This window comes from Aspergillus japonicus (assembly GCF_003184785.1).
Source record: "Aspergillus japonicus CBS 114.51 unplaced genomic scaffold BO86scaffold_15, whole genome shotgun sequence".
Taxonomy (NCBI): Eukaryota; Fungi; Ascomycota; class Eurotiomycetes; order Eurotiales; family Aspergillaceae; genus Aspergillus; species Aspergillus japonicus.
In genome coordinates, this window is record NW_020291652.1 from 218,751 (window position 1) to 241,935 (window position 23,185).

The 23,185-nt window shown below is 55.3% G+C and overlaps 7 protein-coding genes across 7 annotated transcripts; 4 read left to right on the forward strand and 3 right to left on the reverse strand.

The window, feature by feature from the left end:
- Positions 1–2,255: 2,255 nt before the first annotated feature.
- BO86DRAFT_447233 (phosphoribulokinase/uridine kinase family protein) lies at positions 2,256–3,205 on the forward strand (the record flags this gene model as incomplete). The annotated part of the gene is made up of 2 exons (XM_025676573.1): positions 2,256–2,265; positions 2,511–3,205. The coding sequence occupies 2 exons, from the start codon at positions 2,256–2,258 to the stop codon at positions 3,203–3,205; spliced, it is 705 nt and encodes a 234-aa protein (XP_025529111.1).
- Positions 3,206–3,883: 678 nt separating this feature from the next.
- Positions 3,884–6,414, forward strand: BO86DRAFT_417853 (translation initiation factor eIF-2B subunit family protein; the record flags this gene model as incomplete). Its single annotated transcript, XM_025675050.1, has 4 exons — positions 3,884–3,896; positions 4,715–4,835; positions 4,887–5,560; positions 5,594–6,414. 4 exons carry the CDS (start codon positions 3,884–3,886, stop codon positions 6,412–6,414), a joined length of 1,629 nt encoding a protein of 542 aa, XP_025529112.1.
- Positions 6,415–6,944: 530 nt separating this feature from the next.
- Positions 6,945–7,874, reverse strand: BO86DRAFT_408747 (alpha/beta hydrolase; the record flags this gene model as incomplete). Its single annotated transcript, XM_025674363.1, has 2 exons — positions 6,945–7,349; positions 7,458–7,874. 2 exons carry the CDS (start codon positions 7,872–7,874, stop codon positions 6,945–6,947), a joined length of 822 nt encoding a protein of 273 aa, XP_025529113.1.
- Positions 7,875–8,683: 809 nt separating this feature from the next.
- Positions 8,684–10,199, forward strand: BO86DRAFT_388091 (uncharacterized protein). The gene is made up of 3 exons (XM_025671768.1): positions 8,684–8,720; positions 8,777–8,844; positions 8,919–10,199. Coding segments are annotated over exons 1-3 (918 nt in total). The 5' UTR covers positions 8,684–8,719; the 3' UTR covers positions 9,768–10,199.
- Positions 10,200–10,376: 177 nt separating this feature from the next.
- Positions 10,377–13,786, reverse strand: BO86DRAFT_335997 (putative kinesin family protein (KlpA)). Its single transcript, XM_025668896.1, has 6 exons — positions 13,533–13,786; positions 13,335–13,479; positions 12,961–13,278; positions 12,451–12,582; positions 10,828–12,392; positions 10,377–10,771 (listed from the first exon to the last, which is right to left on the reverse strand). Exons 1-6 carry the CDS (start codon positions 13,548–13,550, stop codon positions 10,595–10,597), a joined length of 2,355 nt encoding a protein of 784 aa, XP_025529115.1. The 5' UTR covers positions 13,551–13,786; the 3' UTR covers positions 10,377–10,594.
- Positions 13,787–14,349: 563 nt separating this feature from the next.
- Positions 14,350–17,229, forward strand: BO86DRAFT_388093 (coronin). The gene is made up of 9 exons (XM_025671769.1): positions 14,350–14,561; positions 14,635–14,663; positions 14,722–14,781; positions 14,842–14,984; positions 15,043–15,091; positions 15,157–15,260; positions 15,336–15,797; positions 15,846–16,533; positions 16,605–17,229. The coding sequence occupies exons 1-9, from the start codon at positions 14,528–14,530 to the stop codon at positions 16,842–16,844; spliced, it is 1,809 nt and encodes a 602-aa protein (XP_025529116.1). The 5' UTR covers positions 14,350–14,527; the 3' UTR covers positions 16,845–17,229.
- Positions 17,230–17,377: 148 nt separating this feature from the next.
- BO86DRAFT_447239 (uncharacterized protein) lies at positions 17,378–21,517 on the reverse strand. The gene is made up of 6 exons (XM_025676574.1): positions 21,156–21,517; positions 20,973–21,082; positions 20,553–20,911; positions 20,222–20,495; positions 19,075–20,164; positions 17,378–18,999 (listed from the first exon to the last, which is right to left on the reverse strand). Exons 1-6 carry the CDS (start codon positions 21,197–21,199, stop codon positions 17,838–17,840), a joined length of 3,039 nt encoding a protein of 1,012 aa, XP_025529117.1. The 5' UTR covers positions 21,200–21,517; the 3' UTR covers positions 17,378–17,837.
- Between the last annotated feature and the right edge of the window lie 1,668 nt (positions 21,518–23,185).

The following is a 23,185-nucleotide window of genomic DNA, read 5'->3' on the forward strand; positions in this document are numbered from 1 at the left end:
TTACCGGAACGGTGCTACGGGTAGTGTGGGCGCTGCAGATGAGCTGACAAGTCATTGACCGTAGAGACAACTCGACCGGCGAAAACCTGAATCAGGCATGAGGGAGGGGAGTGAAGGAGGGGGAGGATGCCAGTAGCTGCAAGAGGCTGCCGCCATCCATGTTTGCTATTGGCTTTTAAGCTTTTGACAGAAGCTCCTTGCTTCCTGCGTCCACGGAATCACACCGGAGATTTCGAACCCGGGCTGCATTTCTGCCCGCTGAGGATAGGGATCTCTCCGGGGCACTTCTATCACAGAAGATACATGGAGATATCTGGGTTGAAGAGTGAGGAGATATAGATAATCGAGCATGCGAAAACCCGGATGAAGTGCTTCGATGGAGTGCTCGATGGAAAGATCTCCCGGTCGCAGTGGAACCAAATCGATGCTCGGGTGTTGCCGAGATGGATTAATTAGTTGTGATTGTTGATCGTGCGACTGGATGAGTCAATTGTGTCTCTGAGCCTGAAGGTCAGATGATTCTTGTCGATCGCCTTGGCAATATGAGGTATGAGGTATCATAAAGGTACGAGCGGAGTGGATGCAAGTGGTGATGCCGATCGCTGTCAGACGTGGCCCACTGGTGGGTGTTGCTAGTGCTGCTACTGGTTGCCTTGACAGTTTTGGCGGATGTGGTGTGGTGTTATTCATTAATGCATGAATTGTCCATGACTTCCTAGGAAAGGAGAGAAGAGGTACTGTACATACATACAGTGCAAGTGGGGTAAAATTACAGTCTATACAGTACGCGGGGACATCACACCCACACCGATGCCTGAACACGCTGTTCTTGTTGTTGTTGCCAGTGCCCGTGCCCCTGCCGGCCCTGCCCTAACCTCCAAACCCATCGATATGTAGGAACATACGGTATGTGCAGAGTAGCTACTCCGTACACTTTCCCCAGAGATTACTGAGGACTCTCAACACCAGATGGATATCTCGGTCACTAATCGAGTCATTCACGATTTCAAACCAGGTGGTGCCATCCATCAAACCAAGGCATTGCCCGGAAGGAACAGAACCAGGAAATAGTAACCGGTTCCGCTGGTGTCACTTCGGCGGATTCTCAACAGACAAAGACACCGTTTTACTTGCTCGTCCCCCGCCCGCTCGAGCCTGACGTCAGGTCGATCCCAAGGCTCATACTCCAATCATCGTCTAAAACCCGTGATGGAAGTGTCAGTACTTAGTACATTCTGAAAGAGCCCGTGCTCGTGCGTTGGAGTTAAGTTGGCCAGGGCGGGGCGGAGGGAATGTCCACCTCTCCAGCAATGACAACAGCCCCTTGATTCATTACTACTAGTCTATAAAAATTCCCCGTCTCCCACGCGATGGTCTGACAGCGGTCTGACACTTGTAACTCTCGTGGTCCTGCCAGCAAGTGCCAGCAGAGCCATAAGTTACCCGACTTTCGCCAGCAAAACCTGCCTCCTTGCAAGAATCGAATGATCACAGAACCCCCGAATCAGCAGCCATCATGACTGACACCGCCATCACGCGTCTCCAGAACCACCTGAAGTGTGATCTCGCCCGCAAAAATCGCATCGGACGAGCATGCGTTCTCAAGCGCTTCTCCCAGTGGCTGTGGTCGGTCTGGATGATCGATAGTCCCCAGACTGCTGCGGGTCGCGTCGAATGCACCGATCGCACGAAATCCACCAACTACCTGTGTTCAACCGCAAACGGCCACGGCCATACACTGCCTGCACCTGAACAGCCAGCCCACGCTACCCCTCAGCAAGATGAACCGTGCCAGCCTTGCAAGGCCTGCAAGGCCTGGGGCGTGCCGTGCGATCAAGTGCGCCCCCGTTGCTCGCATTGTTTAGATCAACAGATTCTTTGTTTCTATGTAGCCCCAGCCCGGAAATCAACCAGAAAGTCCGCCAGATCGACGAAACAGAACCAGGTCGTGGATCCCACCCCGCGATTGCAAGAACCTTAATCAAGGACCGATGACTGCATGAGGCAGCCTGAAAAAGACGTTCGTTTCCCCGCACACGACAAGAAAACATGGGACACGCGGGGAACAGCAACCCAAAACTTACTTGCAGCTTGTTTTTCCCGAGCTCGACCTCAACTCTGCGAAATCGCGTGGATCGATACGCCATTTACACGATTTAATTTTCTTGATGTATGGCTGCTTCACAAATGCATACTTCTAAGGGAAGAAGAGTTTCCCAAGACGCCGGAATGCCTGAGCCCAGCCCAGCCCAGCCATGTCGCCACGCATCAAGTCCCCTCGATATCGGAGCACTGTGAACCGCTACCCCTCCTAAGGTTTGACATGACTATTGAGTAAATAGCGTGCAATGTGTCGGTATTTTTAGAAGGGGCAGTCAGTACCATCTCTGCATTTCCAAGCGTTGCTTGCGAACCAGCTTGATAGACAGACGTATGTCAGCCACCCCATCCGGTCTCTGTTGTTCCCCTCACCAAGAATCCAACTGACATTCTGGCCTAGATGGAAGCAGAATATGCTAAGATCGCGGACATAATCAGCCAGAAAGCCCGCGCCCATCATAAGAAAAGGCTTCTCGTAGCTATCGCTGGCATCCCGGGCTCGGGAAAAACAACCACTGCAGCGGCAGTCGCTCAGATTCTGCGTTCTACATCACCCCCTCTCGCCACGGCTCTTCTCTCCATGGACGGCTTCCATCTCTCGCGGGCTGTACTGGATACACTCCCCAACCGAGAAGAGGCTTATCGCCGTCGCGGTGCGCCCTGGACGTTCGATGCACCCCGCTTCGTTGCCGTTATTCAACAGCTGCGCCAGTGGGCAGATCTAGACCCTCAAGCCGGCCTTGGTATCGAACCGCAAACCATCTACGCCCCCTCATTCGACCACGAGGCGAAAGACCCCGTGGAGGACGGCGTTGTCATCGCCCCGGACACTTCCGTCGTCATTATCGAAGGCAACTATTGCTTGCTGGACGAACAGATATGGTGCGATGTCGCGCAGCTAGTTGATTATCGGATCTTTGTTGACACAGATCTACAAGAGGCCCGGCGGCGTGTCGCCAAGCGGCACGTTGAGGCGGGGATTGAGGCGACTCTCGACGCTGGGCTCCGTCGGGTGGACAGCAACGACTACCTCAATGCTCTGATCATTCAGGAAAAGCTGCTCGTCCCCGACTTGGTGGTGCAAAGTACCATAGACAATGTATAGCATTTGACAAGTGAAATCGCATTTCTCACTGCAGGCTATAAAATACACGCACTCCTGAATCAAGAAACATTTATAAACTAGACCGTACCCAATTATCACTCCTTGATCTTCTGCTTGTGAAACACATCTACCAAATTAGCCTCACTCCCATAACACGCCCCAGAAGGGAGTAAACCCGCAACTCACCAGGAATCTCCGGCATCCAATTCGACCGACTTTCGCAGAAGAACTCCCCCTTGGGCGGCAGAACCTCGGGGTCATCCAACGTCCCCACGCAGATATAACGGAAATCATTCTTCACCGCATCCTAGTCGTTCACCAGCAACATTAAGCATGTGTACCATACCCAGACTCAAACCCCACGGTAGAGTGGACGCAGAACCTACCCCATATTCGAGAATAAAGCTCCCACAATTCCCGCAGAACTCTCGGTGGATCGTCGATCCCGAGCCATTGTCCCCGACGAACTCCTTCGGTTGGCCGGATTTGAGGGTGAGCGCGTCCTTGGGGACCTTGGCTGTTAGACCGTAGTTGGTGCCGAATGCTTTCTGTGATGAGCACCATGGCCCCACCGCCGTCGTTGTTAGCTCATGGGTTATTGGGAGAGGGTGAGGACCTTTGGGGATAAGGTTGGAGATATAAGTAATTTAAAGGGGGTCGAACCTTGCAGCTACTGCAATGGCAGAGAGAAGTGCGGGCCTCGTCCGGAGAGGAGAGCGAGAGGTCGTAGGTGATGTTGCGGCAGTAGCAGGAACCAAGATAGGTGGGCATTCTGGCGGCTGAGCTGTGGAATCGCGATATTTGGGTGGAAGGGAGGTGTAGTAGTCGTTGTTTCCAGTGGTTTGTGCTGTTTAAAGTGTAGGATGTAAAGGAAAAGTGGTTGTTCTTGTTCTTGTCCTTGTTCATGAACTTGCTGTATACAGCGCGAGGCCGGTCTGCTTGCCGAATGCTGACGTCATGTGCTGCCGCCGTCGTTGTTGTCGTCCATCGCCGCCAGCCATTCTCCCTCCCACCACGTCCTCCACTTCCTCTTCCTCTGGCCAGTCCCCGCATCAGCCCCGTCAAACTAGATCCTGTCGCTTTGTACTTGTACATATCGCTCAATGGCGTGGTCCTAGCTTTCTGTCATACTCGGGAAGCTGCGTTTCTCGTCTTTCTTTATGCACCGTCGTTCGTTTGTTCTCGCCCCCCTCCGTGGCGTGATGTGACTATGACACCAACCGCCCGCGATCATCCGACTGTTCGCGTGGGGATTTATACCTCTCTTTCTTGCCTCTTGGCTCTCCGGCTCTACTCCACTTGATTCCGTCAACCCAACAGAGTGAACTTTGGCAGCGATTCGACGGGGGGTGTTTCCCGCGCCCGTACTCTCTTATCCACAGAGTCAGACCTAAACCCGCTTCCATGAGTGTACACCCAACAATTCTATACTACCTTCTGTTATAATCACCCACAGTACCCTCAGCACAATGACAGCATCCCCACCACAGTCTCACGATCCTCCCGAAGACCAATCTCAATCTCAATCTTTCGAAAAGCGCGCCGTTGTCTCGTCCTTTATCTTCAACTTCAAGGATGGGAGACCGCTCGTAGCGCTGTTCAAACGCAGCGACAAAGTGAGAACATATCGGTTTGTCTCCTGATCACTTAGGTAAAAGTGCTCATCTAAGAGTCAAATTAGTGGCCACCTTGCCCCAATATCCGGCAGCATAACGTCAGAGGACCGCGACCCGCTCGCAACCGCCTGGCGCGAACTCTCCGAGGAAACAGGTCTCACTTCCTCTAATCTCACGCATTGGCGCACGGGGAAACCCTTCACATTCAGCGAACCGTCCGCCGGACGCGAGTGGACTGTGCATCCATTCGCCTTTCTATACAACGCAAACACGCCTAAAGAATCGACAGCTAATGAAGAAGAACCGTCCTTCAACATTGACTGGGAACATACAGGCTGGGAATGGCACCCGCTATCCGCGATCCTCAATGAAGAGCTCTCCCCCACCGTGCCCCGCCTGAAGGACAGTTTCCGCCGCGTATGGTTTGAAGGCGATCTCCGCAGTGAACGCGCCGGCAAGACCCTTGCCACGGGGCTGGAGCGTCTCCGCAACGACCACGAGAGCGGCTCGCAGGAGCTCACGACCATCGCGCTGATGATCTTCCGCGACTTTCTTGTCCAGACCCAGAACGGGATGGACGCCCAATGGTGGGCCAACGTGCGCATGGCGGCGTGGCACATGATCAAGAACGGACGGGAGAGCATGGGCGCCGCGACGATGAACGCGCTCGTCGCCGTGCTCGCCGAACTGGACGATATCCTGCACCACGATGAAAACCACAACCACAGCCCCAGCCCCAGTAACAGCGACAACAACAACAACAACCACTCAGACGAGCAGAAATGGGAGCGCATGCTCGCGGTGCTGGACCACCACCTCGCCAGTCGCAAGAGCCGCGCGACGCAGGTCAAAGACGCCTTCACGCACTACATCCGGTACCACTTCCTGCACCACGGCGAGCCGCGGGACAAGCTCACGATCTTGACGGTGTCGGCGAGCTCGACGATCCGCGACAGCATCCTGGACGCATACGCCTCGCTGGACATCCACCTACTGGAGCTGCGCGTGCTGGAATCCCGGCCGCTGTTCGAGGGCGCCAGCATCGCCTCGTCGCTGATCTCCAACTTCAAGTCGCGATTCGCGGACACGCCCCACAAGAATTTGCGGGTGAAAGTGTACACGGACGCGTCGGCCGCCATCGCCGCCGCGGGCGTGGATCTGCTGCTGCTCGGGGCGGACCGCCTCTCCGCCACGCGGGGCGTCAGCAACAAGACCGGCTCGCTGCCCGCGGCCCTGTGCACGCGGCACGTCAGCCCGGAGGCCCAGATCGTCGTCCTCAGCGACCTCGAGAAGATCAACGGTGCTCCCGGCGTCATCGACGACGACAAGCACGAGGACAACTCCCCGCTGGAGGTCATGACCACCTGGCGCAGCGACGGCGTCAAGGGCGTCGGCGTGTTGGAGGAAGGCATGAAGCAGGACGAGGCAAAGTCCGCCGCCACCGTTGACGTGCAGAACATCTACTTCGAGTGGGTGCCCCTGCACATGGTCGATGCCTTCGTCAGCGAAGAAGGCGTCATGGACGAGGGCCGCATCCGTGAGAAGTCCGAACAGCTCGGGAACAAGGTGGACAAGTTCTTCCATGACTTATAAGGCGAGCTCGGGTCAGTCATAGGGTTAGTTCGCATCGAGAGAGGACAGTCTTCGGTCTCATTTCACCCATTTTCCCTACCCTTTTCTCTATTTTCCTCTAAGATATGAGGCTATGCAACACGACTCCAGCATACCACCCAGGCAATTCGGGCATTTCACCTTAGCGCATAGTAAGATTACACAGTGCAGTCTGGTATCGACTCTAAAACAATCTAAATCATCCACGCCATAATCAACTCCGCTCGATTCATTTTCACACCCCGTACAACCTCATTTACAAGCTACAACATTAATCCATCCCCACCGCGGCAGAGATGTCCCGATAGGATCTGATAGGACCAACCCAAGATTACAGCGGGACAATGCTCAACGAACGAAACAAAGAAACGGTGGAACTATCTACAATACCCTAAATGATTGGCCCTTCGCCCCTGTCAACAGCCCTACCCTTGCACGGACTAACCATACTACATATAATATACACAGTATATCCCTCCACCCTTGCTCGAAGACCACTAAGTCATAAGTTACTATAACTGACTAACGCGGTTAGCCACACCATTCGCAGCAATGCCAGCGCCAGCGCCAGCACCAGTCTTCTCTAACCCCTCCTGCAACGCCAGCACCAGCCCATCGGCCACATGCTCCGGCACACTCAGGAAGGCCGAGTGCGATCCGTCCACGTGATAGCGGCCGGGGTTGCCCAGGGTCTGGGCGAAGGCCTCCTGCGCGGCCAGGGGCAGCGCCTGATCCTGGTCGCAGAAGAGGTAGAAGGCCGGGATCTCGCGCCAGGGCTCGTGGACGGCCGGCTCGAGGAAGGAGGGCTTGGGGTGGCGGTGCAGGTTGGCGATGGCCTGGCGCTGGGCGTCCGGGGTCATGTCGTGGTAGAAGATCTTCGAGGGCTGGGTGGTGTAGACGTATCCGTCGTCGGGGGTCTGCATTATGGCGATGTCAGTGGGAGAGGGGGGGGGGGGTTTACGGTGAACGTTTGAATGCGCACGGGGAGGGAGAAAGTGGGGTCTGAGAAAGGGCGTCTCGCTCACCGTGAACGACATCCAGGGCAACCAGTTCCCTCCCAGCATGTCGAGGAGCGACTTGTCCTTGGGCGTGACGAAGGCCGCCATCCACACGACCTGGATCACCCCGCCGGGCTGTCCTGCGCGGGCCCGCGACGTATACCCGAGCCCCTCGACCGCGCCCGCCGCGACGATCCCGCCGTACGAGTGGGCGACCACCACGATCGAGCGCCCTTGGTCGGCCAGCGCTCGGAGGGCGCGCTTGGTGTAGGCTATGTCGGCGTGGAGCCCAACGGAGGGGTCCGCCGCGCCGGCCGACTGGTTGGCGACGGCGTCAGTGTCGTGTCCTCGCTTGCGCAGGAGGTCGCGGATGATGTCGAAGGTGTCTGGGGTGTGCCATGCGCCAGGCACGAAGACGAAGATGGGTTTTGCGTCGGCAGTCATTGTGTTGGTAGATTCAAGTCTTCTCCTTTTTGCTTCTCATCGGTGGGCGAATTGACCGGGTGGTGGGCCTTGCGCTTGCGGCCTGCTATGCTGTACTTATAGAGTAACGCTTATCCTGGATATGCCGTGCTCCGAACCCGAAAGGGGGGGATGCTCATTTAAGTTGTCTAATGATAGTCCGAGTCGTTCCCCAGACGGTGGATTTAGGGCCGCTGTCAGCCCCACAAACGGCCTGTCGCCGAGAGATAGTGTGCGGTCGGCCGTCGCACCACCCAGAGACCTAGCGTAGTAGTACGCTTAGTGACTGGGTCTAACGGTCTAGTGGAGGACTCATCTCCAGCGGAAGGTACTCCGCGGGCCCGTCATGACACCACACCTGTTATGTGGTGGGCAGACGGTACCCGCACTAGCAGGGGCGTTAGCAGGGACGTTGAAAGAAACCTCTCCTGTCAGGGATACAGTCGGTCAAAGCAGGATTTCGTGGTTATGATTCCGTCTTCATCACCTTCAGCTCTCATCCTCTTCGGTTCAAATCCAATCCAGCTATGACCGGACTCGGTCGACTGTTGTTGGGCGAGCTACGGCTATGGAGACAGCTGTCCAGGAAAACCACCAAGGAGAGAATCGGGTGCTTAGCATTGCAATGACCGCCTTGGGGCTGTTTTTCGTGGTTTTGCGACTTCTAGCGCGGAGGAAGAAAGGCCTGCCAGTCGGGTTGGACGATTATACCATGTTATTGTCGGTGGTAAGTCCAGTTCGGTAGGATCGAAGCAGCTCAGTCCGGTTCTGATTTGACTCTCCGAACATAGGTGTTTCTGTTCGCAACCTGCGGTCTCAATTTGACCAGTGAGTCTTCCAGCCCTCAGGGCCTCATTGCCTCCACCTTGACTGATGAATGACAGTGATTCACTACGGCATGGGCCGCCATGCAGACGAGCTACCAAGCGCGAACGTCACGAAAATTGCCAAGGTTCGATCCCAGATCCACGGGCAAGGCACCTGAAACCCATACCCAGCCAAGCAGGAGCTAATACACCGCCACAGCTGCTCATGGCGTTCGAGTGCGTCTACTGCACAACAGTAGGAATCATCAAAGTGTCCATCCTCCTCATGTACGCGCGCATCTTCCCCACGCGGAACTTCCGGCTGGCCGCCATCATCCTCGGCGGCATCGCGGTCGGCTGGGTGCTGGCCATCATCTGCGTGAGCGTGTTCCAGTGCGACCCGATCGCCAAGGCCTGGAACCCGACTCTTCCGGGCAGTTGCATCAACCTCAAGGGATCCTTCATCGGCAACGCGGTGCCGAACATTGTGACCGATGTGGCCATCCTCTCGCTGCCGGTGCACGTGGTCTGGGGGCTGCACGCCTCCCTCACGCATCGATTGTCGGTGATCACAGTATTTCTGCTAGGCAGTTTGTACGTTTCCTTCCACCCGAACCTCCAAAATCTCGCACACCTTCACCACCCCTCAATCCTACCAACCACCTCTATCTCTAGGGGAGATCATAGGTCAGGCCAGCGATGGCATACGCTGACACGCATATCACGCCCGCAAAAACAGCGTCGTATTCACCAGCGCCTACCGCTTCTCCACGCTCTTCCAATTCGAGCCCGCGGACACCACCTGGACGCTCGCCAAGGCATGCACCTGGTGCCTGATCGAGTGCGCAAGCGGGATCATCTCCGGCTGTCTGCCGACCCTGCGGCCGCTGTTCGTGGCGCTCTCGTCCACGTTCGCGAGCAGCGTCGGCGCCTCGGGCGCGCGCACCACGGGCACCGAGGGCAAGGGCTCCGAGCTGCAGAGCTTCGAAGGCGCCAACCGGATCCTGCGGCCGCCTGGCGAGCACCTGTCCAAGCAGCTCGTGTCGCTGGATGTCAGCCAGCGGGATGACGCGTCCGGGGATGAGGTGCCGCTAAATACGATCCGCGTACAGCGCGACATCACTTGGCAGGAGACGAGAAAGGTGAGCTCGCGAGGGTGGAGATGATGATGATACTGAGACTCCTAACTGGACACAATGAGAAGTGGTATGGTTGATCAGGCGGGTCACACCACTATTGACCGGGTGGATTGGACTCGAAGACATACAGCCCCGACGGTTCGACGGATCGAGTGGACTCTCAAATACGATCAACAGGAACTCTCAATGCATCTGTCCAAATGTGTAATGTAGATAAAAGTATCCATGATGTCTGTTCCGGTAGGCCCGAGCCGCGGACGAGCCATGGAAGGCGACATTTCTGCCATCTCTTTCCGCTCTACAGCTGACCTTCTGATCATCGTCTGAGATTCAGAACAGACTGTCTCTTACTTGATAGTTCATGAAATGCTTATAAAGTATGGTACAGTGATTGTGACGTGTATGACTTAGAAAGGTCTTTTAGAGGCTGGCTTGACGTAACCTTCTATTCTAGCGGAACAAGAGACAACCCATCCCGTACAGAGGCTTTGTAGTCTCAATATATAGTGGGTGTTAAGAACCATCAAAGATCAAACTACAGCACAACAGGTAATACACAAACAAACACTGAGATTCTCAAACCGACGAAAGCAAGAAGGCTAATATTGTCCATTACCCTATTCACAGAAGAAAGCATACTCCAAGACTCCGCTGCCAAGGCCTGGTTCATGAAGGCCAACATCCCACATTGTAACACAACAGACAAACAAGGAAGAAACTCAAAAGGTATCATTCAATCCACAAAAGTTCCCCGCCGTCAGCACTCGCGAATCCGCGCCTGCCGCTTGGCCGTCCCGATGTGCGTATTATGTACTTTGGTCGCAAATTTGAGACTGGTCAAGGTCTCGGACAGGTGGGCTTGCAGCGGGCTGACCATGACGAACATCAGGGTCTTTGAGTTGCCGCCAAGGGAGAATTGGAGGAGGTAGGTTAACTGTTAGGTGGTTAGCTGACTGATACAATCCCCCAAAAACCATGTGCGCAGCGTACCTTGCTGTTGCGGTAGGGAATATGTCCACCCTCCTTGCCCTGTCCCAGAGCAGCGATCACATCGCCCAAGCAGCTCAAACTGCGATTGATGTTCTGTGTCTCGCGCAACCGCTCGCCAGTCGCCCCACTGTGGCTGAGACGCTCACTACCAGCGAGGTCGACGAGGTTAAGGGTTCCCTCGCTGCGCTCACCCGTGATATCGTTCTCTCCGATGAGCTTGAGAATGAAGACCGAGTGAGACCGAGAGGATCTCTCGTTGGCTTTGGTTGCTGCGACTGAGCGGTTGGAGGCGGCCCTCTTGAGGATGGTCTCAACCATCTCAGGCGATTCTAGGCGGACAGTGGTAGCATCTGTTATAATGGTCTTGCCCCTCTGCATATCATGGCGGATTTCGAGCTTCTTTCTATCCAGGTCGTCGGGGTTGCCCAGCAAGTCGTTGAGGTTCTCGTTGTACACCTCCAGAAAATTACCTTCCATCGTGTACCTCCAGCCCTTCTCCTCTAGGCCAGTTGCTGTCTCATAGATCTGGTGCACGGCCCGGGGAATCATACCGTCAAGAGAGGACATAGTGTAGGTTTTCCCACTGCCGGTCTGGCCGTAGCAGAAGATACACACATTGTATCCATCCAGAGCACTCTGCACCAGCTGGCTGATTTCATCGAAGACCTCTGCGTTCTGGGTTGACGGCCCGAACACACGATCGAATGAGAAGTTGCTGTTCTTCCTTGAGATTGCTCCAAGGCTGCTCTTCTCTTCGGGGCCCAGCACTGCGATCTCTTTACAATCCTCAGCATTATCTGGAAACTGGATCTGGGCGGTTTGATTGACAGGATCCGAGGGCAGCGAGGGGCGGACTCGGCAGAAAACTCGAATATTGCCTTTGAGTTCTTGTACTTGGTTGTGAAGCTTTCTTCTCAATGTCTCTTCCTTGCGGAGCTTTTCCTTTGTGGCATTCGTTTCAGCCAATGCGTCCATCATCTGTTGGTTCAGACGCTCAAAAGCCTGGGACTGCTCTTCGCGACCAGACTCAAGGAACTCGATGCGGGCCTTCAACGCACGCACGGATGACTCCATAGTTACAGTGTTGGTGCTGGCTGCATCCAGATTGTGCCTCAGGTCTCGGTTGGCTTTGCGTTCACGCTCCAAGTCGGCCTTCAGGGTGTGTATATGGTGTTGCAGGGTGGCGATTTCTCGTTCCTTCTTGTCCAGCTCGGCATGCGTGCGCTGTGTGTCAAGTGCAGATTGCGAAGTGATTTGACTAAGTTCGCGCGTCCGCGCAGCTCGTTCTTCCTCCATCTCGTCTTCAAAGCGCCGTCTGAGTTCCTGCATCTCCTCTTGGTGCCGCGAGTGGATCGTCTCCATTTCTCTTCTGCCCTCCAGCCGTACTGTCTCCAATTCCATACGTCGGCGGGCGTTGATGTCGTCGACGATCATCTCATGGTCTCTCTGTGCGTCTCTGAGTGCTTTCTCCGCACCAGCAAGCCGATTTTCCATTGAGCCGATTTCGATGCGCAGTGTGACATTTGTTTCCGTAAGTTCTTTCGAAGACGCCTCTAGTTCGCTCACTACGAGTGATATTGAGTCAGCACAGAATGCCACGATCAGCGCGCACTGTTCCCTCACCTCTAGACTTGTACAAATCCACAGCATCTTTCAGCGCTGTGCTCGATTGTCCCTGCTGACTGACACGTTCTTCCATGCTTCGCACAAGGTCATACATTCGCTTTTCTCGGAGATCCAGGTCCCAATCGCCACCTATAGAACAGTTAAAAGACTTGATCATTGAATCCTTGGTAAGAAACTGTGGCAAACGAGATGGCTTTCGGGAAGAACGAGTGATGGACAGAAGAGGGGTAGATGGGGGAGGTCTGACGGGAGTAGTGAAGGGAGATCTCGAAGACAGGGCATGATAACGCAATTGACTCATAGAAGCATGATGCGCAAGAGGGAGTTTAGAAGCCAAGGGATCAATGGGGCCAGGAACCAAAGCCAGTCTATCCAACGGCGAGCATGGTGAGTCCTCATACTGGGTCCAAGGCCAGATCCGGGAAGTCTCATCGCCTGGTAGAGTCCTTGTGGCCTGGGGTACGGTAGCAGGGGATGAAAAGCAGTCAAACTCGCGCCTACCCTTACGTTTTCCAAGTATGGTACCCTCCGAGTCCTCTTGTTCACGAGAGCCCATTGCCGTGGCTGCGCGGGGAATGGCATTGGCCATTGGTCTCCGGGAATTGGTAACAGTGTGTGAGCGCGACATGCTCGTGTGCGGTCGTGCAGTGGGTCCGGCGGAAGACGCGACAGTCGATTTCGTTCTTGAGACAGTAGATGCGGAGCGGCCAAGGGTATTGGAGCTGTAAGTGTTCGCACGGCCGTGCGTCTTGACTGTGCTGCTGGCGATACGGGATGTTGAAGTTGCTGCAGCGGACTGGGTTGTGCTTCGTGGACGGCCCGGCTCTGCTCTTGTTAGTGTTGAAGCTCCTCCACCCCTGAGCAACCCTCCAGGGACGTACGCGACAGGCCTGAAGTCTTACTTGTCACTGCGCCAGCGATGGTACCGGGTTGCACGAGCCCCGAGCGGGCGTTTGTCGAAGCCGGATTCATTTCTTTCAGGCCGACTGTTGGGATTCGAGTTCGTGAAGACGTCTTTGACTGGATCTATTATCGCGTTAGCCTGACTATGTGGCCGAATGAATGCCGCTTGCTATTACCATGTGATCGTTCTCCATGCTGAGGGCAGGGAGCCACGAGCTCCTAACGAGTCAAGAGGATTCTTAGGAGGAAATTGACAGCGGACGAGAACAAATTCTAGCGCAAGGTAAGGTCGCAATCGAGACGCGTGGGATAAGCAAAGCGGGCAGAGCAATTCACAATGGGTGGAGACAAGACTGCAACATGCCAGGAGGGGCGACGGGTGTGTGTAATTATTAAGGTGCAGGCTGGCTGGCGTTCGGATGAAGAGGAGTTGAACCCGGCAGTAAACAGGCTATCCAAGGCCAGCCGGTGGTTTGTCTCTGTTGCAACTTGCCGTTTCTCCAGCGACGGGAGGGCGGTAAACAAATTGGGCTGACTCAGCTGCTGACTGGCGGGGGAGCGAGAGATGCGCTAGGCCAGGTAAAGACAAGCGGTATTGACCTGATTGTCGTACTCGTATTTACGCGATTGTTACCATTTACCATTTTCTAAGCTTGGTTGGTTGATCAATTCGATAACTTAGAGAGTGGGAGGCTTTGTACAACTTCGCCTGACCAAGTATCCGTCTCCACAAAAGTCAATTGCTATTGTGAAAGCTTCAGTTGTCTTCAGTTGTTTACTTCTCTGGATACTCTCTCAGACCCTTTCTATTATTGTTTCCTTGGGTCCTTGAATTGACTGGACCCGTCCATCTCCGACTATTTACTCCAGTTCTGGCCCGCCCGCGCGGGTTTCCACTTGTTCCCTTCTTTCTACGGTCTACTAAACTAGTAGCCGCTGCGCCGCCGCCGCCGCCGCTGCTGCTGCTGCTGCTGCTGCTGTTTGCAGACCGACCAAATCAAGAACAAGCTTGCCTGCCCCGTTTGTTCCACCCACCATCCACTCTCACCTCCTCCTCCTCTCTTGCCCATTGTCTCTTGTTCTCTTGCTTCTGTCATTGCCTTGCTTCCTTTTCGTTTCTACTTCTCCCCCCCTTCATACTATTCTAATTGTCATTCGACACACCAGCGTCATGTCTGGTCGTTTCGTGCGTTCTTCGAAGTACCGTGAGTCCCCCCCTTCCCCCCCCCCCCCTCCACTTCCTCTCCGATTGATTGCCCGCAATCTGACAGGTAGCAGGACACGTCTTCGGACGGCCGACGAGAAAGGTGCGCGACCTTCCTTCTGATCTATCGCAACCCGAATCGATCCTCACAACTTAAACAGGAGCAATGCTATGATAACCTTCGTGTTTCCAGAAATGCCTGGGATACCAATCTCGTCAAGGTCCGACCGCTTTCATCGCCCCTAAGCCGCCTCCGCCGGATAATCTGACCATGCGACTAGGTTAACCCCAAGTACCTCTCTGTGAACTGGGAGGCCGGTGGTGGTGGTGCTTTTGCTGTTATTCCTTTGGAAGAGCGGGGCAAGCTGCCCGAGCGCATGCCTCTGTTCCGTGGTCACACTGCTGTTGTCTTGGACACCGACTGGTGAGCAATGGCAGACATTCCCAGTTCTGGGGGAGTAAGAGTGAGCTGACGTGGCTAGGAACCCTTTCAACGACGACCTCATTGCGTCTGGTTCCGATGATGGAAGGGTACAATAATTCGATCACGTTTGCGATATCCCACCGAACAAACAAACTAACAGGTCGCGTGATAGGTTCTGCTCTGGCGTGTACCTGAGGGATTCACCCTCTCCCCGGATGTTGATCCCGATGAGATTCAAGATGTGGCTCCTGTTGGCAAGCTTTCCGGTCACCCCAAGTATGTCTCTCATGTAAACATCCTCGTTGCGCTCTCGTTTGTGGCGCTGGACCAAACTCGCTCACGCCATCATAGGAAGATCGGACACGTTCTCTTCAACCCTGCAGCCGAGAACATTCTGGCCACGGCTTCGGGCGACTACACCGTGAAGATTTGGGATATCGAGGCGGGCGCCCCCAAATTGACCCTGAACTTGGGTGATATTGTGCAATCGCAGTCCTGGAGCGCAAACGGCTCCCTTCTGGTCACGACCTCCCGAGACAAGAAGCTTCGCATTTGGGATGTGCGTCAGGAGCGCCCCGCGCATGAGACACAAGGACACTCGGGAGCCAAGAACAGTCGCTCTGTCTGGCTGGGTGAGCGCGACCGGATCGCGACCACCGGTTTCTCCAAGATGAGTGACCGCCAGCTGGCGCTGTGGGATATTCGCGCTCCTCGCGAACCTATCAACGGGTTCAAGACCCTTGACTCCATCTCTGGTGTCTGCATGCCATTCTGGGACGAAGGCACTCAGATGCTGTACCTGGCTGGCAGAGGGTGAGTGGTAATCCGTGATCGACTTGGGGCTTATCTAACCTGATACAGTGACGGTAACATTCGCTACTTTGAGCTGGAGAACGACAAGTTCGAATACCTTGCTGAGTACAAGTCCGCCGATCCCCAGCGTGGTATCGCCTTCATGCCCAAGCGCGGTGTGAACACCCACGACAATGAAGTTATCCGTGCCTTCAAGACCGTCAATGACTCTTACATTGAGCCTGTCTCCTTCATCGTCCCCCGCCGTGCCGAGACCTTCCAGGACGACATCTACCCCCCGACCATTGGCCTGAAGCCTGCCATGGGCCCCGACGAGTGGTTTGCTGGCAAGGAGGCCATCCCGCCCAAGATCTCCATGGCCAACCTTTACGAGGGTGAGGGACTCAAGGAAGTGACCGGAGTGCAAGAGAAGCCCACCTCTTCCTTGGATACTCCTGCTCCCGCCGCCCCCAAGGCTGAAGAGCCTGCCCCCGTCAAGAAGGCGGCTGAACCCGCCCCGGAGCCAACCCCTGTGGCCAGACCCAACGTCTCCATGAAGGACCAGGGTGCTTCCATGGCCGCCATGGTGAACAAGTTCGCCGACCAAGAGGAAGAGGTCGAGCCCGAGGAGCCGTCCGCTTTCGACGAGGCCCCCAAGCCCGCCGCTCGCACCCCCGAAGCCGCCTCGCCCACCATCAAGGCCAGCCCATGGCACCAGAAGGAAGAAGAGGCCAAGACGCAACCCACTTCCTCCAAGGTACGAACAATCCCTGACCTGCCCCCCTCAACCATCTCTTGATCCCCACAAAACTAACGCATGAATAACAGGCCTCCCCCGCCCAAACCCCCCGTGCCGCCACCCCCACCGTCGCAGCCCCAGCCGCAGCGACATCCACACCCTCGCCCAGCATCTCCACCAGCGCCGCCAGCACCGCCGACGCCGTGCAACGGGAAATCGGCGCCATCAAGGAACTCATCGCCGAGCAAACCAAGACCATCGCCTCCCAGGCCCAGCAGATGCAGAGCCTGACCGCGGAGATCGAATCCCTCAAGGCTAAGCTGGGCTAAGCCTTTCCCTTTCGCCCCTCCTCTCGCCCCAACTTCCCCCATCTACATCACCCATAATCCAAACCCCAGCCAACCTCCCTCCAATTAGGTACTGCATGTATCTATTATGACTCTCTTTTTCTTCTCAATTTCGAAGCGAATTCCGGTTCCCTCAAAACCCAATCCATCAACGGACAGGACCTCTGATGTATACTGTATTGTGTGCGTGTGTGCGTGTGCAGGAAATGTAACTACTTGCTCTTTTTGCCTGCGACCTCTGTCCCCCCCTGCTGGCCCAACGGCCCTTTTGCATAGTGATGGTGATGTCTACATAACGTATAACTGCATAAATTAGTTGTGCATAGGTGTACTACCTAGTCCCTCTGGTCTCCCTCTCATAGTTCCCCCTGTGATCATGACACCAAATCCACGAATATCAGGACTTATTCATCATGTGCGTCAGTCTATGACTTATGACAATGAAAGTCGTACTCTACGCCAAAAGCAGGCAAACTTCATGATTTTATGACGATGGTTTTATTGTTCATACTATTCTCATCTTCGCTTCCGTCTCCAATCTGTGCTATGATGCCATAATTGGAAACGAGACCAGGATATGAATGTTGTTTCTCGCCACTGTCTGCGGATGATTTGATTATCTACTCCCATTCGGGGAAACGAGCCATTGGGCTACATGATCTCGAAAGAGCATGCGTACCTGGCCGCCAAAAACATCGGCTGGGATGATTCAAGGGATGTGGAAGGTAGGAAAGGGGAAGGGGAAGGAGGGAAGATTCAATAATCAAGCTCAGATGGATGTCCGCTCTATATGCTCTTTGTCGCGGATAGAATATGGAGGATGTGCGAGGAGGATAGATGATATGCAGAGGGTGGGAGGGACAGAGAGGGATTCGGGGATGGTGTAAGAAAGAAAGCAAGTCCGTGAAAAGAGATGTATGTCTGTTCGACCGGAGTCATGATAAGTAGTAGTTAAACAAGCAGGGAGGTGGACGACTACCACCGGCCTGCTTCTCTCTCCTTCTCCACGCGGGCGGCACGAGCATCGTCCGTCTCCTCACCCTCATACTTGTAACTGAGACGGCGGCCACCACTGAGCCCGCGACCGTCCCGCTTCCGGGACGACGAGGATTTGCCGCCGTCCCTGTCGGCGTGCATGGCCTCGCGGCGCTGCTGCTCCTTGAGCATGCGCTCGCGGTTCCGGGCTTCGCGCTCCAGGGTGTGAGGGTCTTTCTCGGGCTCGCCCGATTTGGCGGCCGCCGAGGCCGTGGTCGCCTTCTCGCGCAGGCGGTCTCCGCCCTCGTCGTCACGACCACGTTTGTCCCTTCGGGAAGAATGATGGCGAGAGGAGTGTTCACTGCCAGCAGGGGATCCGGAGCGGTCGCGGCGGGGGCGCTTCCTGTCGCGGTCCCGATCCCGATCCCGATCACGGTCTCGGTCCCGGTCTCGATCGCGATCCCGGTCACGGCGATCTCGGTCACGGTCACGATCACGATCTCGATCTCTGTCTCTCTCGCGTTCACGGTAGCGATCCCGATCCCGTTCGCGGTCGCGAGTACGATCGCGGTCCCGGTCCCAGTCGCGGTCTCGGTCACGGCGCTTGGAGTCTCGGTCCCGGTCCCGCTCGTCGTCGTAGCGGCTGGAGCGGTCTCTGCTGGCCCGATAGCTGTCGCCCGCCTTGCTGCGGCCGTTGTCTTCAGGGATGGCCGAAAGTCGATCGGCGGTGGTGGTGGTGGTGGTGGTGGTGGCACCGTCACCGTTGCGGTTGGGGCTGCGACTCCAGCTGCGCTGGCGACGGGAGCGATGCGATCGTCGCCCACTGCGCCTGTCCCGGTCCCTGTCGCGACGGCTGTGGGCAGTCGAACGGCGAGATTCGCGCGAAGGAGAGCGGGTGCGATGGCCGTCGTCGGCACCGGACACCTCGTCGTACTTGTTGTCGCGACGGGGTCTTCTGGGCCGCTCGCGGCGTCGCTCTGAGTCGTCTCCGGTCATGTCCACGCTAGCGGAGCGTTGCCGATACGAGCGACGAGCGTCCTGTTGGGAAGGAGGCTGAGGGGATCGTGACCGGCTCTTGGTTCTGGATGGCGACCTCGGTCGTGATCCTGAGCGGGAGATTGATCGTGGTTGTTGCTCGTCCTGAGTCGGTGTAGCGCTTGCGCTGGGAGAAGGATGATTAGTTAAGAGTTGGGCTAAGCGGTTGGAAGCCACTGGGAATGGAATAAGTGTGTCTCACCTATGAGGGGTTGCTCCGAAGGGCTGCGCAGATGAAGCCCCAGATCGTCCAGGAAGCTGGAAATTCCGCTGTCGGAGAACGCTGGTGTTGGGCAGACCCTCTCGCATGGCGCGAGGCGCGGCAGGTGCTCCTTCCACGCCTTGACCGCGAGGCTCGGGGTACATTGCATTGGGACCAGCTCCCATAAAGGCGGCTCCTCCTCGTCCTCCACCAGAGAAGGCGCCACGCATGAACCCTCCACCTCTTCCGAATCCAGCTCCCATCGGACCTGCCACTGGCATTCCCATGGCGAAGTTCGACATCGCCTGCATGGCATTGACTTGATCTAGACTATCGATGGTGGGGATCCCCTGCAGCTGAGTCTCTTCCTGTGTAGACGTCTCCTGGGCAGCAGCAGCCGCCGCAGCAGCAGCATCGGGATTAGTGGGATTCGATTCACCATTTTCAGTATTTCCCTCGGTGGCTGTACCATCATTGGGCACATTCTCGTCTTGTGCGTCGACCACTTCGCCGCTGGGCGCTAATTCGTTGTTGACCTGCTGGGCGTCTCCTTGATCGAACTCCGCAGACATATCAGCAGCGCCATCCTGCGACTGAGCGGCCGCCATGTCCGGGTTCATATTAGAGGCATTATGGTTGGGGAACGCTGGGTAGTTAGCATTAGGGGGGTAGGTGGCCTGCATATGTCCACCAGCAAGCCCGCCGCGGCCACGACCACCAGGGAAATATCCACCACGGCCGCGACCCCGAAAATTGCCTCTGCCATACCCCGAGCCATACGACCCGTTCTGATAATCTTGGCTAGGGAATTGTTGCTGCTGCATTTGAGCAAGGTTGGGTTGAGACATATTATATCCACCGAAGCCAGAGGGGCCCCCGTATTGCGGACCCATACCATTTGCGAAAGCATTTGGATTGAATTTATCTTGGCCTCCATTCCACATATTGTTCTGTGAGCCGTCCCATCCCCCATACATCCCCTGACCCGCGTCGAAACTCATTCCCATGTTCATACCATTCATGTTCATCCCGTAGCCCCCAAACATACCCTGATTCGCGACCATCGGGTCCATCGCCATGCCAGGCATTCCTGGTGTGGCATGTCAGTAAAGCGATGACAGACAGAGACGACAGAGCGGAGACTGACCTATGGGGAAATTGAACATCCCATTGTTCATGTACTGGCTCATCGGATTGAAGTTTCCGGCGTTCCAGCCCATGTTGGGAAACATGCCGGCGCCCGCGTTGAAGCCCATGCCGTTGGGAAGCACTGACCCCGGCTCGCCGCCCTGGGAGACATCTTCCTCGTTGGCCTGAGCGGATTGGTTCTGGTCGGTCGGTCCATCCTCCTGAGCTCCGTCTTGGGCGGTCTCATCTGGCTGATCCGGTAAAGGCGCTGCAGAATTCTCGTCATTTTCGCCCTACCGAACGAAAAAAACGTATTAGCGGGGCAAAATAGACTTGTTTCGGAGGCCTACCAGAGCAGCAGCTTCAGCAGGTTCGCTGCTGATGGCGTTATCCGTGCTGGGCTCTGGATCGTTGGATCCAGTAGAAGGCTCTTCGGTCACATTATCAGCAGGAGCAGTGCCAGATGTCGGGCCGTCCTGTGCGGGCTGATCCCCAGCACCACTTGCTGCAGCCGGAAGATCCTGTTGGGCCGGAGTCGCATCCGCGGGTGTTGCCGGCGTCGCTGACTGCCGTTCTTTCTCGCGCTTCTTTTCCTCGGTGCGAAGGAATGCCTTGAGAGTAGTCCGAAGGGCTTTGTTCGGTTTGCATAGATCAGAGGAGAGAGGAGTATGCGCGCAGACGGGGCATGTTTCGGGGAGAGACACTTGGCCTGATCATTGCGAATTAGTTGAGACGACTGGGAAAGAATCAAACTGGAAGAGGTGGCGTACAGTTCTCGCAGATCGCTTGATCGCAACAAGGAAGGCGAAAAGCGTTCACGGCAAGTTTATTGCAAATGGCGCATCGCAGCTTGAACGGAATCTCATCCTGGGTCAATGAGCTGTCCGGGGCAGGGCGAGCTGGTCAGTCATCACGGTAAACGATATAGCGAAAACACAAGAGATTCAGCCTACCTGGCGATATCCATCAAGCCCGAAGGCTGGTCTGCGACAGCCATCGCAGAGATCACGACCAACTCTTTTCTGGAGGGTAGTGGAAAGCGAAGAGATCAATCGATGGGACGAGAGACGTCCGGGCGACTGATGTTAGGAGAAGAGAGAGGTGGAAGCCAGAATGGCGAAGATAAACCACATGCTCAGTGCGCCATCAACGGGAGACAAGGGCCATGCCTGCTGGCGTCACCACAAGTGAAGCAATGTTATGGTTTTGGGGGGAAAATTAGCTAACGTGGTGAATAGCGATCGCGATGGGATCACGCATTTGCCTGCCGGAACCAAATTTGGAGGGTCGGACAGCGGGCCGGAGCGGAAGAATAATACTTCCTCCCCGGTATGGCTGACTCTCACTCTCTCACTCTCCATCAACCACTTGAAACACCCCCCACCTGCAGAGGGCGACATAAACTATAACTCCACGTATTCTTCTCAAATCCAACAGTAACTCTCGCAGAATAAGATTAACAAACACTCCATGGGTCAAGGAGCTTACGGTCCCCAGCCCCTTAGAACTCTCAATTCAATCACATTTGACCATCAGTATGTACATCTACAACCTAAATATCTCTCAGAACGTGTTGTGTTTGTCGATCGCACGCGTCTGATACATCTACAAGCTCCGTACTAGGACATGTCATGTTGGTGACGATTGATTGACACCGCCCGGCGTTTACGGCGTGATCGGTGTTATAAGGTTCGCCGCATAAATCCCATGCCTGGCAAGGCCGCAGCACCACCACCACCTTCCTCCTCATCATGAAGGAAGAGGGTAAGCACTAGGCTATGCGCAGCCGCAATTGTCCTCCCATCCGGCAATCCCAATCTACCTATGAAGGATCGCAAGGTGTTCATTAAACCCGCATGCATCTTTGAAAGTTCTCTTTTGACACGCAAAACACTAGGCAAGGCAACAGGGACAGGCACCGCCAAACAATAAGCACATGGTCAGATTAGATCAAGTTAATTTTATGCCGTCAATGACCGAGGGTGGCTAGCATGAAACTGGCCAACGACGAGAGTCCCAACAATGGCGATACCCACAGTTGCGGTTTCGGCCTGATTGTCGGGTCTCCCGCCTTTCCCCCGAGTCTCAAGAGCTCTTTGTATCATCATCAAGTGCCGTGGGTAGTGATGGTGGTGCCCTGTTTGAAGAGGCAATGAAGAGGGAAAGGGGGGGGGTGAGAGTGAAGGGTGAAGGGCATTACCCCATGATCATCATCACGAAGGGGAAGTAAATAAACACAGCACACACAGACTATGAAACTTATGGCTCAGCTCTTTCCATGCAAGAGTTGAGTTCAACTGTATCAAATCAATGTGACTCCCACCTCAAAAAAGGGGGATAATAGGCTGTGTAGTAAGGTAGACAGGCGTCGGAAGCAGGGATGATTTTGCATCATCGACCTCGCTGACTCGACGGAATGAATCACGCGCGGTAAAGGTAAATGCAGGCAGAGTCCAATCAGTGGGTGATCCAGATGCCATAGTTCTACGGGCGGGGTGGCAAGGAGGCAGTGGTTCGTTCACCTGGAGGTGGTACGCTGCGGCTGTGGTGACTGGGTGGTGGTGTAGTCATCGTCATCAAGCAGAAGTTGAGATGAGATGAAAGGAAAAGGAAAGAGGGTGTGGTGTGGTGGTGGATGGATGGATGGATGGTAGGGCTGGCTATCTTTCCAGCTGACCAGTTGAACCCAGGTTGAGGGATGGAGGAGAGTGAGGATGAGGTGAAGAGTTTGGAAATTACTCAGAGTACTCAAGGTTAAAAAAAAAAAAAAAAAAAAAGTGAGCAAAAACAAAAAGAAAAGGAACAGCAAAAATGGAAAACGCAAAAGAAAAAGTAAGGACGAAAATAGGCAAAACCAGGCCTAGCGTTGCAGGTGTAACGGAGGCGCAGGGTTAAAAAGGGCGGCCGCTGCTCCCCGGAAGAAAGACACCCGGACCTTCTCTTGTCTGGCTGTTTGTAGCTGCTTGTAGCCACCTCCCCGGCT

Excerpts from the sequence above, each read along its gene's own strand:
- BO86DRAFT_388091 (XM_025671768.1), top strand. Across the intron at positions 8,845-8,918 it reads ACGTCACGAAAATTGCCAAG|CTGCTCATGGCGTTCGAGTG; the intron begins GTTCGATCCCAG and ends ACACCGCCACAG.
- BO86DRAFT_447239 (XM_025676574.1), bottom strand. The coding sequence starts at position 21,199 with ATGGCTGTCGCAGACCAGCCTTCGGGCTTGATGGATATCGCCAG. Across the intron at positions 21,083-21,155 it reads GGCTTGATGGATATCGCCAG|CTCATTGACCCAGGATGAGA; the intron begins GTAGGCTGAATC and ends TGCCCCGGACAG. Across the intron at positions 19,000-19,074 it reads TTCGGAGCAACCCCTCATAG|CGCAAGCGCTACACCGACTC; the intron begins GTGAGACACACT and ends TCCTTCTCCCAG.
- BO86DRAFT_335997 (XM_025668896.1), bottom strand. Across the intron at positions 13,279-13,334 it reads TAAGACTTCAGGCCTGTCGC|AGCCGGGCCGTCCACGAAGC; the intron begins GTACGTCCCTGG and ends TAACAAGAGCAG. Across the intron at positions 12,393-12,450 it reads GGATTTGTACAAGTCTAGAG|TGAGCGAACTAGAGGCGTCT; the intron begins GTGAGGGAACAG and ends TATCACTCGTAG.
- BO86DRAFT_388093 (XM_025671769.1), top strand. The coding sequence starts at position 14,528 with ATGTCTGGTCGTTTCGTGCGTTCTTCGAAGTACC. Across the intron at positions 14,985-15,042 it reads GTTGTCTTGGACACCGACTG|GAACCCTTTCAACGACGACC; the intron begins GTGAGCAATGGC and ends TGACGTGGCTAG. Across the intron at positions 15,261-15,335 it reads AAGCTTTCCGGTCACCCCAA|GAAGATCGGACACGTTCTCT; the intron begins GTATGTCTCTCA and ends ACGCCATCATAG.